At 36.6% G+C, this 15,879-nt stretch overlaps 1 protein-coding gene across 2 annotated transcripts in view; it reads left to right on the top strand.

Annotated features, from left to right (window-relative positions):
- The window catches only part of si:zfos-911d5.4 (uncharacterized), a 125,951-nt gene extending 110,274 nt beyond the window's left edge, over positions 1–15,677 (top strand). For both annotated transcript variants that reach the window (XM_052027612.1, XM_052027611.1), the window contains one exon: positions 14,990–15,677. In XM_052027612.1, coding sequence (XP_051883572.1) covers positions 14,990–15,157 — 168 coding nt within the window. In that variant the 3' untranslated portion in view covers positions 15,158–15,677. The remainder of the gene's footprint in view (positions 1–14,989) is intronic.
- The last annotated feature ends 202 nt before the right edge of the window (positions 15,678–15,879 follow it).

The following is a 15,879-nucleotide window of genomic DNA, read 5'->3' as shown; positions in this document are numbered from 1 at the left end:
AGATAATGACCATGAGGCTCAAACACACCCATCACATTTTCAGTGATCAATTCTCTCATACTCATTCTTCCTCTTTGTCTTCAGAAACACATTCAGTTATTTATGCTATCTAATTATTTTCTTTTGTGATATACTCAAAAACCTGTCTTTTACCCCAATATGATAATAAATTTTAAATTGTTTATTTTCAACAAATAAAGGTTCTTTGAACCTTTCACCATAGTGAACAGTTTGCTTGGATCATTTTTGTTATTTGCCATTATAACCTTGCAAGAGAATATGTGGTCACCTGAGTTCTTTTTCCTGAAACCCCAATTCCATAATTTTATTTCATAACTTCAGAATGTTATGTCAGAATAATTTTGTTCTTCTGTCTTCATTGGGCAGTGAAGATGATATAACTACTATTGATTCTTTCCAATTTATTATCCCCATAGCTGGTAGCAATGTTAAATGGCTACCTTTGCTGTCAGAATGGACTTGAACAAAGATTCCACAGAAGGACCGGTAAACACAATGACTTGATACTTATGGTAAACTCAGAAAGCAGTTATTGTCTTTTGCTTTAAGGTTTTGTTGTATTCACAACCTGCTATATATTAATTTTTCTCCAGCTGTAAACAAGATTTTTAATGAAAATCAATACTGATAAGAGCTGGAGTTTTCTTCAGTCATAAATCAAAAATTGTTATATATTTATGACACTAAAAGTAGAAAACTAAAAAAATACCTACATATCTATCAAACAGTTTTATATTTTAGGTTGCAGCGACAGACCCCTAAGGCTGGTCTGCTTTTTATGAATAAATGTGTACTTTTCTGTAGACTTCTAAAGGGAATTAAAAGCTCTTGGAATGCGATCCTTGGGGCTATTGGAAGAAAAATAGAGTTTCTGAGTGTTATAGAATTCCAAAATGAACCCTAGTTTAAACTTCGAAGAATTGCCAACTTCATTTGGTGTACTTGCTTCACTGAGAGGTGTTTGCATTGGGACTGTAAGAAAATTTGGATATTATTAAGCTCAAACTATTGTCTGCTTTGATCATCATGGGAGCTGTAGTCAATGTAAGTAAAGTTGTTATAGCTGTAGGAAAAGAATGCAGAATTCCCACGTATATGTCCATAGTCAGGTAAGTGAAGGCAGACTGTAAAGGATATGTACTGAATAGACTCATAGAATCGCACAGCACAGAAATGGGCCTTCCCAGCCCATGTCAACCGTGATGCCAATCTGTGCTTATTCCACTTGCGTGCATTAGGCTTGTATCCCTTCTGCCCAAGTGCTGATATATTTAAAAAGTGTGTGCTTCTCATACTTGCCTACCTTAACTTCATATCTCTAGAGCTGATAGAGTGAGAAAAATAGTCATCTTGCCTGTCTAAAGTGCATTTCAACTCAAGCTCCACACCAGTAAGAATAATAAACATATTGAGCTGATGCCTCTGGTTCCTAGTAAACTGGTACATCAGTGTGTTTTCCTTGATTATATAAAGTTTTGTTGCATTCATAATCTACTATTAACAAAATTGTTAAATGTGGAAGTACATATTTTGGTATAAATGAAGAGTTGCTCTCCACTTCTTCTAACATCTCCGAAGGAGTGTCAGTGAATCAGGGTACTTATTCCCATCACCAGCTTGATATAGTGACACTGATGGCTCCTAGAGCCATACAATGTAAGTGAGCACCTCCCCTTTAACAATTGGAGGCATGACTTCAATCAGCAACTGTTACTTTCAACTATAACTAAAGATTATTGAAATCACTGCAAGTTATTCTGCACTAATGTGCAAAACAACAAGATTAGCACCAATTATTCTAATGTTTTTATAAGGTGTATGCACAAATTTCAGATGCAATAATTTCTGAGTCAAACTGGTGTGGTTCCTCATGTATTACTATTCCAGCTTCTGTTTTCCAGTACGGTGGAATTTTTAAGCCTATATATTTAATAGGTGACATTGTTACCCTTGATACGATAACTTAAGAACTGTAGGCATCTCCTTCTGAGGAAAAGCCAATTTTTTTGGGTAGGCTCAGTATCCTATTCTGAAGTTTATGTTCCAAATAATTCTCTATACTACCCCTGATCCTTTTTGCTTTTTTTACCACTGCTTCTATGACTTTAAAAACCAGACTACTGATACCTTTAACTCATTTTCCTCTGCTGTATTCTGCAGACAAGCACTATTTTATTCATACTTCTGAAGTGAGTGTGTGTATATACATATGTTATATTTTGTTTTCTTCTCTTATTTTAACTTTCTCAGAACATAAGAAACTGATGCATGAATAGGCCATATGGCCTCCCAGGCCTTTTGATGGCTGATCCTGTGCCTTAACTCCACTTTCCCACCCAATCACCAGATCATCTGACTTCCTTTGTGTCCAGAATTCAAACTGTGAGTATATTCATTGTCAGCCTTGAATATTCTCACAATTTGAGCATCCACAGCACTCCAAATTCCAAAGATTTACAACCCTCACATAAATAAATTTCTCCTCATCTCAGTTCTAAATAGCTGACCCTTTATTCTGAAACAATGCTCTCTAGTTGTGTTACTCTCTTTTGACATTTAATTTTATGTAGCATTCTCGTGAGAACATCTCAGTCCTTTCCTTCTTCTCAGACAGTCCCTCAGGATTGAGGATGTCTTGCTTCCACACCAGTTTTGTGGGTCCTAAGTTGGTTAATGAGGCTGATATAAGTACCATAGACTCTTTCACAGATGGGGCAGGAGGTAACTGATGGAGCGGACAGGAGGCTAGTTTGTGAAGTGCTGTACTCCTGCCACCATTTACACAGCACTTCTATGTGCTCCTGATGTTTGGCCTCAAGGTTCTCAATATTATTCTGGTGTTCTTTCTTCACTTTAAAAGGTTATGCACCAAAGATTCTCTGGAGTCAGTGGAAATATTACATTTCTTCATAGAAGCTTTGAGCACATCCTTGAATCTTTATTTCTGTCCTACTGGTAATCTCCTCCCATGACAGATCTTTGAAAACAGTGCCTGTTTTGGGGGTCTGCTGTCAGGCATGCAAACAGTGTGCTTGCTCAGTTTAGCCTACTGAGACTAACTAGGACCTTACTGTTGGGGATGTTGGCCTGGGAAATGTTGACATTGGTTTCTTTAGTCCTTCCAAGGAATTCACCTGATCTGCCAATTCTTGAGTGTTTGCAATGTGCCCCATACCATCACCACCTTCCCCCATCATTTGCCCCAACCCCAACTAACTCCCTGCTGCCCTCCACCCAAAGATTTGGGAAAACATGAGAATAAACTTTAATGTCAAGAGTGGTTATGATCTGGAATTTATTGCATTTAGGGTTCAGTCAGGACTTTCAAAGGAGAATTGGATAAGTACTTGAGGGAAAATACTTTGCTTGGTGGGAAAAGAACAAAACAGCATTGAATGGGACTGACTGGATTTTTGTACATGGAATTGACATTGGTTCAATGAGTCAAATGACATTACGATTCTCTGATATCACCCACAGATTTTGATAATTTCTCTTCTATCCTCCAAAATATAAATACACACAATAAGTAACAACAGTGTGGCACATATTTATCACTTGCTTGTCATACCCCACTGGACCATATTACCAGATTGATACAGACCTTTGTTAATCTACTTTAATAACTGCTCAGCTGCCTTATCCTTTGCATCCTTTTGTACCAACTGTTAGCAGTACTGTACTTGTGTTTTTCCAATATTCACAACTCTAAGTATCATTCTAACAATAAAGGTTTGGATTTTGTGGAAAAACACTAGTATTTCCACATGTAACTGTCAGCACTTTTCCTTGTACGTACCAGCAGGATTGGGTTTTCTATGTCTGCAAGCAGGAATACAGACGTTCTGAACATGCTGACACCAGTTCTCTGTTGTTTGACTCTCTGCATTCCAGTGATGTGAAGCTCATTGAATTGGCTATTTAGAACTAAGGTGTGAGCAAATTTCTTTACGTGAGGTTTGTAGTCTTTGGAATTCAGAGTTTCCCTAAATTTCCAATAATCTTTGAATGTGTGTGATTGTTTCTGAGTGTCAGAAATATTCAAAAACAATCACAAATTTTGGCAGGTTTGACGGTTGTCTAAACTTAGGCATAACTTAGATATATGTCAAGTTTTCTCAGCACTTTTGTGGGTGAGTTAATATTCTGGTTCATATCATGCGAACAAGAGTGGCAAGTTCTGGGACAACCTAGCAGTTTTGTCAAATATAATTTTGATACTATAAACATGGACTTACTCTAGTACTTCATGCTTCCTTTAACGTTTCACAAAATCCTTATTAAAAACAGCTTACATTTATATGGATCCACTTAAAATAGTAAAGCACCCCAGGACACTTCAAAGGGCACTATTAAACACCATTTGACACAGCCAGATGAGGAGATATTACCGCAGATGACCTAATGGTTAATCAAAGGGTTATTTTCAAGGTTCATCTTCGACAATGAAAGAGAGGTGGAAAGTTTAAAGGGTTCCGAAGTTTGGGAGCTCAGCAGCTGAAGGTGGTGCAGGTATTAAAATCAAGAGGCTAGAACTAGAGGAGTGAAAATATCTTCAAGTTACCCTGTTAAAATTTAATTCAATGTGAATTTGAAATAACTGACACAAAGGAGAAAGGTTGTAGTTTTTTGAGGGCAACCACTTCAGCCACAGGTTATCACTGTATGGGTTTTGCAGATCATTGTCTTAGGCCCACTATCTTCAATTATCTTCCTTCATGACAAGGTCAGAATTGATGATGCTTGTTGATGATTCTATCATGTTAAATTGCATTTGCAGTTTCTCAGATAATGAAGCAGCTGATAGCTGCATACAGCAAGATCTAGACAATGTTCAGGAATGGGCTGACAAGCACAAGCAACATTCAGACTACAGAAGCACCAGGCAGTGACAGTCACTGGTAAGAACTTAACCACTTCCCATTGATGTTCAATGGCAGGATGTCACCAAGTCTCCCACAAATTACATTCTGTGATCAGCCATATATACATTTAAGCTAATTGAGCAAATCAGAGCCTGGGTATCTTGCAGGAATTGACTCGCATCCTGACTTCTCAAAGCCTTTCCCTATATATAAGGTGGAAGTCCAGTGTTAGATGGAACGCTGTCCACTTGCAGCTGCAACAACACCCCAGAAGCTGGACACTATCTTGGACAAAGCAATGCACTTGATTGATATGCCATCCACCACCCTGAACATTGACTCACTCCATGGTCACATTGGCCACTCCATGACCAATGCAAAATGGCTATAGTGTGTACCATCTGAAAGATGCACTGCAGCAACTAGCCAAGGTTCATCAACTACACCTCCCAAATTTGGGTCTACCAGAGCCTGGTAGAGCAAGAGCAGTAGGTGCATAGAAACATTACCACATTTCACCCTTCCAGATCCCACACAGTCATGTCCAGGAAATATATATTGCCATTATTTCATTTTCATTGAGTCAAAGTACTGGAACTCCACTCAAGAACATTGAGTATGTACTTCACCGTGCATACTGCAGCACTTTGAGAAGACAGTTCACAACTACCTTCTCAAGAGCAATCAAGGTTGGGCATATTCCTGGCTTTTCCAGTGACATCTGCATCCTATTAATGAACAGAAAGAATGAGAATAGAAGAGAATTCTTGGATTCTCTGTAATGAAACATTGTGAGTAAAGGAACTACAAAAAATGTAAGTTATTAATCTGTTTGGTTACGTTATTCAGTCATTGTCAGTTGGGAATTTTGAGCATACGCTGGCTTGAAAGTGCCAAACATCACAAAGTATAAGTAATCAAGTCCAATAACCACCAATTGAGACTCTGTTCAGTAAAGCACATTCACCATGTATCTCTTATTAAAATGATGTCTAATGATTACCGTGTGTGTGTGTGTGTGTGTGTGTGTGTGTGTGTGTGTGTGTGTGTGTGTGTGTTGGGGGGGGTGGGGTGGTGGTGAGGGTTGCAAAAATCTTCTCCAAGCAATTCTTTCCCACCTCTCACATGCTTATTTGCTCTTTTGATGTTCTGTCTTGAACAACACCATTTCTTCAGACTGAAAGGGGGCCAAATAATACATTAGATTTACACTATAGAGCTCAATCTGTAAAAACTATCAATGAAAGTACTAAACAATTTATTGAAGCTAAGATGAAAGCTAAAAAATAAAATACAAAAATTGACCAGCTCTAAAATGAAGAAAATAGAGGTGTGAAGGGTATTTCAATATGCTGAAATCATACCAAATGCAAGAAAAAAGTGAAATCCCATTAAGTTTTCCTTTGAAATTGATATGGTCACATTACAGGATAACAGAATCAGGTTAATGTATTTATTTTTTGAGAAAGTATTCGAGAAAGACACCAAAGAAATGTACAGTATATGTAGTCTCATTCAGGCAATGGATAATGGTAGAGATGAAGTTCACCTGAAAGATAGATAAAACTGGAAGAGATAGATGAACTTAATCTGCTTTCTGTAGGCAACAGGTTAGCAGCTTATTACTGATCATGCACAATATCATGAAAGGTTGAAGGAGAACTGCCTTTATTGAATTGCTGCATGCAATTAATAGCAAAGGGCAATTCAAAATCCAACAATTACTCAATGTGAATCAACTTGTTATTTTCATTAAATTATTGAAAATTATGCTATTAAAGTGATCATACTTCATTTTCCAGCTTCTTTACATAGAATTTTATTTTCTTCCCATCATCCTGGTAAACTATGTGTTTCTGTTCTGGCAATAAAAGCTGTTTCTACCATCTGGTTTACATAGTGTGTTAAGTGTATGCTGTTGATTTGTCATAAAACCAATAGGCTTCACTAATAGTTATGAAACATTTCAAAGTAATGAAATATTGATTTTTCTTTTCCTAAAAATTGAAGAGAATACATTGATGGCATTTAAAGGGCCAGTAGCCCAGTAATCTTAATGGTTAGACACTTGACCCTAAGTTTTTCTTATGATTTTAAAAAACCTCTTTAAAATGGTCACTAAAATTCTGGCATGTTTGAATGATACACATTTTGAAATATGTCCCCAGGAACTATAAAGTGGGAGTCTCTTTTCCTGTATAGTAAAAACCATCAGGTTATCAATTTGTTATTTAAATCCCTTCTTGCATTACTTCCACCGACCCCATCTGCCCTATCCCATTCTTCCTGATGGCAGTGAATCCCACTGGACTGTATCTATAGGTGATGGCCAGCCACTGGAGTTTATTCTTCATGTTGGCAGATTAAGTGACTACTGGAGCGCCAACATAATTCCAAATCTACCCTTATCTGGTATCCAGCGTACAGTTTGCAGGAGGCAGTTTTCATCAAGAGTAGCACATAACTGTAGCTCAGGAACACTGAAACCAGTTGCAGTTCTATTAAACTCCAGCTGAGAGTGGTTTGCTCAATATAAACCAATGCATCAGGATCAGACTGAACCTTTACTCTTTTTTTTTATGGTTGGGCAATGGGGACCCATTTATCCAACAAGCTTTCACTCATGTTTTAAATGATTATATTCTTCCACATTCCTGCAGACTTCTGCAAGGAATCATGTGTACAGTATGCTCTGGAGTTCCTCATTCTGTTAGTTTAAAAGTTTTGTTAAGACAGGTGCGCAAAAACAGAACAGGAGGACTTGCCCACCATCTTGTTTATTAGTTACCTCAATATAACTCCTGATAGCACAGCTGTCATTGTTGAGTTAAGGGTGTGAATCATTGTTCTAAATAGCAACCATGTTATCTTGCCAAGTTACATAACTTCAAAATGAAACTTATCTGAAGAGAAATTAAAAAGCACCATCAGTTTTTAGAATAAGGACTCAGTGGAAAAAAGAAAGTGTCAGCAGGAATAGCTTTTTCATTTCTCTTGACCACTGTTATAGATGCTCAGCAACAACTTCTGATGTGGAATTGTTTACCATGCCTACCACATCTTAGAATTAAAAACAGTGACTAGAGGTTAACGGCTGAAAAGGATTTCAGGTACCAAATGCTAAAACAATAAACTTGTCAGTAAGTAAATGTGGCAATTAAATATAAGGCATTAAGAATGGTTCTAAATATTTCACTAAAGCACACTGAGCACACTCATATGTCATGCATTTAGTTTATGTGGGTGAGCTGTGGGACTTTGTAGCCATGAGTTACCATTTATTGTGTCACCCAGGAATCACTTATTATCATTCTTTTTCTGAGTCAGAAGGTTGTGGGTTCAACTCCTACTCCAGAAACTCAGGCTTTATAATCTAGGTTAACACTTCAGTGTATTACTAATGGTTGTAGTCCTTCACATTTGTTACTCTGTGTATGGAGGTAAAAATATCTCCTGGCACTGTTTTGAAGCCAATATTTATACAACAATCATCATCACTAAAAAACATATTAAATCATTACACATTGGATATTTGCATTGCAACAGTGACTACACTTAAAGCATATCTCATTTGCTATGTGGTGCTTTGGGTGTCTTCAGGGTTGTAAAAGACACCATGTGAATGCAAGCCTCTCGATGTGTAAATGCTTCGCTTAAGTGATACATGCAAATGGGTTTTAGTTTGCCCCTATAAATCATGCCGTGGAGATGTGGCCAGGGGTGAAAGCAACTTAAGTTTCTTACCACCTGGGTTGTATCACCAGCATTTGCTATTTAATTCATTTGCACTGATTGCATTGGCTACTTGCACGCTGGTGTACCATAAAGGCTTATGTTCACCTCTGGTTGTGTCATCATGATTCTGTTTGTGAGATTTTATTCTCACTGTTAACATTTGCATATGCTGTGATGCCCCCCAGTATAACCAATGTCCTATAAGATCTGATATATTAAATAAAAATTATCTTAATTATATTTTGTGTGAATAAATTACTAGTTTTTCAAGGTTATAGTAACATAGATGGTAATTTTAACAGATGAACCTTGAACATTTTCAAACAATGGAGGTAACCTTTTTATTTTAAATGAATATAACATTTCCCCTGAAATGGTGGGTAAAGAAGTATCAATGAGGGCAATAAAATATGTTTCTATTATCACCAGCAGGCAGTGCTTAGCTTATGTAGTTTATGATACTTATTTGGAACTTAATAAATGGAGGAGATCCTTATAAAATTTTGTTTATGCTATATGGTTTTTTAAAAAGTGTCCATACACTTTGGATTTTTCATTTAGAAAATGGATATGTTTTTAAATGGCTAAATCAATGTTCTACATCTATTGAATTCAATGCATGTAAAGCATTGGTTGACTTTGTTTCTTCAGCACTAAAATCCAGAAGTATTTCATGGAGACTGTTGTGACAGCACAGACAGAAATAATTTCATGATTGCCTGTCCAGATTTTTCATGGTTGATTGTGGTTGATCTTTTGTTATATCCATAAATGCATTATTTTCTTTGTTCACATTCAGAGTACCAGAAATACTATACTGAGTATTCTAACCAAAAACAAAATGTGCTCTGCAGAGTTTACTAACATCAGCATGTGTGCTTGCCAACATATGTTGTTCCTCTGTCTCTGGAGACATTTTTCTTGTGTAAGTTACATCTACTTTGCAATTAGCATGGCACAAAATCATCAATATTGACCTAGAACTGCAGATGGATTCATACATTGTGTGCAATTTTATATCGGTGAATCCCCAGAAGAAATGTGTCACTCACATACCAACTGATGAGTGCATATGTTGCCAAAATATATATCTCTTTTAGGGTAAACTTTAGGATAGGAACATTTGTCATCCTTAATAGAGAGAAATTAGTGATTACTCATTCATGGATCTCAAAACATTGATCAAAATTAAGATCTTAATAAATAGTTTTAAGAACTGAAGAAATACAAAGATTTCAGTTTTAGCCAGCAATAAAAACTCAGGATCTACTTACTTACCTCTGTGCTCCTCCATTTCTGTCCCCTTGTGCCTCCAGCTTTCTAAGCCCTAAGTTCTGGAATTCCTCCAAAACCTCTAAAGTCTACCACTCCCTTTTAAGTCACTCCTTAAAATCTAACTCTTTCCCATTGCATTGTTTAATATTTTCTTCTGACTCAGTTAAATGTTGTTTCTACAAGTGATCAAAATCATCTAATTTCCAGGAACTGTTGTCCCAACTCAAATAATTGCACCTTTTGAACACAATGCAGACTGAGAAGCATGGAAGAGGCTGTACAGGGGCTTCCCAGGTTACAGAAGACCTGACTTACAGAAGTCCTACTTTACACAAATTCTCCTGTGGATATAAAGGGAAAAGAAAGGCCACCATCCAGTCATCACATTGTAAATTCGCAAGGAAGTTTGATTGGCCTGCACTTTCCACATCTCTGCAATCTTCTACCTCCTCAGTTCTCTCTTTATTTCATGAGTTATCCACTGTACCTGCTTTATTTAACTCAATTATGATTTGATTGCTTATGATCTCAGCCGACATTTGAAAATGAATCCGTTAGCCTAGCAAGTAATATTGAATTTTTTTGTGGTATTCATTAACAAGTGGATACGGTACATGTTCCATCAGTTTAATTATACGTAGTGTTAGGGTGAATATAGAAGTTATTCGATGAAATGAAAGAATTATAGGAAGTATATCCAGAGCGATATGATATGGGTAGCTATAGAAAATGAACGATAGTTCGATGCAGTGCTGAGAGAAAACAGTAGTACATCAGGAAGAGGAGGCTTAACCATTCTGGGCAATAGGTTTTTGCTTTGATTTTGGGGGAATCAGTTTATGGACAGTTTACGTAATCTAGGAACTGCCTGAATTTGGATGAAAGCATTAAGGTTATTTTAGAAAGTGTGCACTTCTGTTTTAACGTGGACCAGTTGGGTGCCTTGTTCCAATAGAATAGATGCCCCTGAAATTTAACTTAGTTTACAAATGTTTGATTTCAAATTATGTAAAATCAGAAGACTGTCTAAGAAAAATTATTTGGAGAATCATCAAGTTCACTAAACTAATTAACACAAGTAAGAAAACTTCTGTAGAGCTTGGGTTTAATTTCAGCCGAATCAAATGGGATGACATTTTCTTTACCTGAATTTTTTAAGGTTCAAAAGTCAGTTGATTTTGAGCAATCAGCACATCACCACAGATTTGTTGGCCTACAGTACAACAGTAAGTGCAACAGTGCAGGGCTCTACTTTGAACAAGATTGCTTTTTATTTGGTTAGAGGATTCTTTTTAATGGGCTTTATTTTATTTGAACCAACAGCAAATAAATATTTTGAGCACTTTTCTTGTTGCTTCTGTAGCTTTCTTAAAGCACATGAAATTTCTGACGATCAACCTCAATTCTTACCCAGCTCTGCAGAAGACTCCAGTCTAGTTATGCCAACCACAACCCTTTGAGATGTCACAATAAAGGGAAAATCTAAAAATTAATGTTAACTCAACATACATTTTATTAGAGTTGCAAGGAGGAGAAGGATAGGGATAATCTCAGGAGATCTATCAGTCTAGTGTGTATATCTTAAATAAGCAATGATGGTCAATTAATTGGAGAGATAGTTGTAAGTTTAATTAAAATTAAGGAATAATAGTCTGTATCTATTTAATCTATTCCACCTGATTATAGCAATACCAATGCTAATCTAATGATTTTGGAAATCTCTTATTCATAACTTGTCAGACAATGAGGTCAGGTTGTAACTTTTCTCCCTGTATGTCAGGAACAGATTTACAGTTCTGAAGAAGTATACAGGGGTCCTGGGATCGGGGCAACACAGAAATAAAAACTTGTTTTACTTAACAAAATTCTTTAAAAAAAAATGCAAAATCTGAACTTTGAAGTGACAGTAACAAACAAACATTTAAGTATTAAAAAAGTGAATGTAACTCTATTACTTAGATCTGTGCTGGGAATATAGTAAGCTTCAGAAAAATGATAGATTCTTAGCCTGCCTGTCAGGAGTACAATTTCATAAAACCTCATCAGTTTTTCTAAGGTATACACTCCTTATCACAGACTATTTCATTTTGAAATTGCAGGTCAGTAACAATTGTTTTTAATCGGGTCAATGGAGAATCAGGAATTGCTGGCAGATCTTGAGGGAGCTATTGAAATACAAGAGATTCTGCAGATGTTGGAACCTGGAGCAATCCACACAAAATGCTGGAGGAACTCAGAAGGGTCCTAACCTGAAACGTCGACTGTTTATTTCCCTCCATAGATGCTGCTTGACCTGTTGAGTTCCTCCAGCATTTTGTGTGTGAAGCTATAGAAATATTTACATTTATTTCATGCCTAATTGTGCCATCAAGATCTCTCAAAGTACTTCTGCTGTACATAACTGTTATATAGGCAAATATAGCAGCCATTCTACACCAGAAATATCCCACAAATAACATGAAAATGATTCACAAGTTTATCTCTTTCCTGCTGGCATGAAATTAGGGAGAACTGTTGATTTTTATCTCCCTGCTTGTCTTTGTATAGTGCCAAGGGCATTTAATATCCAAATTGGTTGTGAGTGTACAGAATGACACTTTCAACAATGCCACTTTCCCAGTACAACTGCCAGCTTGGTTAATGCCCTCAAGTCACAGAAAATGTAAATGTTCTACTTCAGTCTCGCCATGAGATTTATGAGTGATGACTTTCAAGCTGCTTATGCCTACAAAGGTGGATGGACATTATTCTTACTATGATCATCAGCATATTGACAGTATTTGTCTGTCTGCAATGTATACCACGCATGTATGTTGTTGGCATTAGTTGCGTGCTCCTAAAACTACATGCCTAAACCTGATTAACTGCTAGTTCAAAGCACTTCTTTTTCTGCAAGCAGCTTATCACATACTTAGAGGTTATCTTGTTGTATAATACTGTACACACGTATATAAGCTCCAAGAAAGGGGAAACCTTTTATTCTGCTTCGTGAGTTTACAAAAGTTCACAAGATTTAATGGACATACAAGGTGCTGCTCGACCTGCTGAGTTCTTCCAGCAAATTGTTTGTTGTTTCACAAGATTTAAGCCTGCTAAATTTTCTTATTTCTCTACATCCCATACTAACCACGCTGATTTTTTTGCCTCTGTGTAAACTGTTACCAAATTTCCCACAGAAGATCAAAATTAATATTTGGCAAATTAGCTGGACAGACCAATTTGATTAAGTGGGATACCCCTGACCATTTCTCACTGCTGTGAATGGTTGGAGCAAGTTGAAAAGTCTTCCAAAACAGTATACATTTAGCATGTTGAAAGAGAGATCAGAACTTAAAAATACTGCCTCCCACCCCTAATCAAGTCACCTTCTTCCTTCCTCTTTAGCTACATACACGTTAGAAATCTTAGAAACTGCCTAGAAACTGAATCATACAATATTGTAACTTTTAGCAATATGCAACTGAAAGTCGAATCTTTCATGGAGTGAAACACAATAATCACCATTTCCATTTGTTTGCAATACTTAGAAAATGATCCTGGGTATTTCTGGCATGAGTCTTCCTGATACAATTTCTTCACAGGGCCATGAGGGGTGATAAAACTCTCATCGCAACACTCCTTGAGCAGGTATCCATTCACTGCCTGTTGTGGACGGCCTCTCATGAATCTAACACCATAAGACTATTTAAATAAACTGATTTTTTTTTTGTTCATTTTTCCACACAAGCATTAAACTGGGCTCATTGGTCTTATGGCCGAAAAATTAGATGATGCTACACACATTTTACTGGCATAAAAAGCCACAAATTCAGTGGGTAGTGTGCAAGAACCTTCTGAGCCAGGAGTGCCTGAAATTGTTGTTAGATAATAAGAAGCATACACCTTGAAATTCATTCCTGATTGACATTATTGAATTAAATATTGGAGACGGTATTAAAAGCTGTTGCTACTGTACAGTGCATTTAATTATATCGACCAGCTATGTATTCCTTGACGTTAATGCTTGTTTAATATCCTCTTTATTAATCTGGTTTCTAAGAATGCAACTATTGTCATAAAATGTCTAGGCTTACTACCAAGTCTGTTTGAGTCCTTACCATGTTTGTGTGCTAGAGCGGCTTACCTTTTTTGTTCCTCTCCACAAAGAACACAAAGTCTCCACCAAATCTCCCTATTATGGTGGTACCATAAAGAAGGTACATTCAGAAGCATAATGCAATTCCCTGTATTACAGTGCATTGTTGTAATCAGCCTGTTAGAACACCAGATCTTTAAATATTGACAAGTATGATTATTTCTTTAAGTAAAAATTATTCCTTCATGAAGGGAAACTTAAAAAATCATCAATGCTCCACACTTTGCACTTTACAAAATAGCAAAAAAAAATTATTCTGTTGATGTGCAGTGTGATATATGAAGTCTTTTACTAAAAAAAAGCCTCTGTTTTGTTTCCTGGTGACATTTTGAATAGTTTTGATAACATTTTCAACAGCCAGTCTACTGTACTATTCATTTTCCTCATCATCATACCGCAAATAAATGATTAAAATTTATTATAATTGCAGTCCCTTAAAAGAACCCTCAAAGCTATGAGATGAGGTTTTGTTGTAATTTGAATTTTAGTGTTCCATTTACTCTATCTTTTAATGTTCCTTGTAATGAAGTCATTAGTAAAAAAACACATCTGGAAGTTCTTTGGGGAACATTTAATTTTCTGCTAGTTTGTCAATAACATAACTCATGGCACAAAGGACCCAGCTGCCAAAGGAGCCATGTTGTAGAAATGCCTTATTTCTTCCTAGTGCAGTACCGATTGTACCTACAGCTGCAAAATATTCAGCCACACAAAGATAAAGTTTCTCTGGCAAACTCGGCCTGGGAGCTCTTTGACCCAGGAAAATTGATATTTGCTAAGTTTCACATTGAAAACAAGCATCACTTTCACAGCTTGTCGACCTCTGCTTTGGCCCATTGCCCTTTCAGGTGAAAGGGGAAGCTAGAGAAAAGTCTAATGATGTCCATGGTCAATCCCGAGCTGCCCCCAAGCTGTTGCCTAAACTATATAACTATGAGTCTTTTGCTCTCTTCTCAAGGTGACTGTCAAGATGTACAAGCGAGGGGGTCACGGCTGGTTATGGAGGGCTGTCTCTAGCACAGTGGTTATTCCATACAACTCCCACGTCGCTTTCAGGGTCTGTGGAGAGGACGCAGATGCCAAGATCCCAGCCAACGACATCGACAGAATCATCCTGAGCATATGAAATTGATTTCAGTATTAAATCGGCCATGGCAGCTGTGCCACGTTATTACAATAATCTGCGGCCATTTTTCATTGATTAGTTAATTTGTGTTCTTCAAATAATCGAAAAGCAAATCTCATTAGCCATAGGTCAGTGGGCATGAAAAAAGGGAAAATTCATTTTGTTAGCCTAGTTGGCTGAAAAAATGCTAAGCATTAAGCTGTGTAAGTTCGAGTGTACTGTGTGCACTCAATTTTAAGAGTGTTTAGCCACCCTGATAATTAATAACTAGAAGACAACCTTTTATAGTACTAGTGAGGTCATGCAGATCAGATGAGTTGATGCTCTTGAGTTATAAACAGAGTTGCATGTCAGGTATTTAATTTAAAAAAAACTTTTATTAACACGACAGTTGGTTAAGGCATTGAAAGACAATTTCTGTTCTGTTTATTTGCCCCTTTTTTCACTATTAATCTTTATAAACAGGAAGAATATGCTATGTACTGGAAGTTATATTTTTTAAAATGTAAATGATCGTATCCTTTTAAGAAGAAAATTATGACTTTTTTACTATCAATATGCTTAAAGACTATTTGTTTAATTTTAGGAACTTAAATGAAAGTTAATCTTTAAAAATTTTAAAAATGAACTAAGATTGATTTTAAGTGTCACTTAATGTCAATTCCCAGTTACAGTAAAAAAAGAAACAGAACAGAAGCCCAAGATTTCTAGGGGTATGCTGA

Source organism: Pristis pectinata, chromosome 12 (genome assembly GCF_009764475.1).
Source record: "Pristis pectinata isolate sPriPec2 chromosome 12, sPriPec2.1.pri, whole genome shotgun sequence".
In the NCBI taxonomy this organism is placed as follows: domain Eukaryota; kingdom Metazoa; phylum Chordata; class Chondrichthyes; order Rhinopristiformes; family Pristidae; genus Pristis; species Pristis pectinata.
Note: the sequence above shows the minus strand (reverse complement) of the source record. Positions and strands in the feature narration are given on the sequence as shown.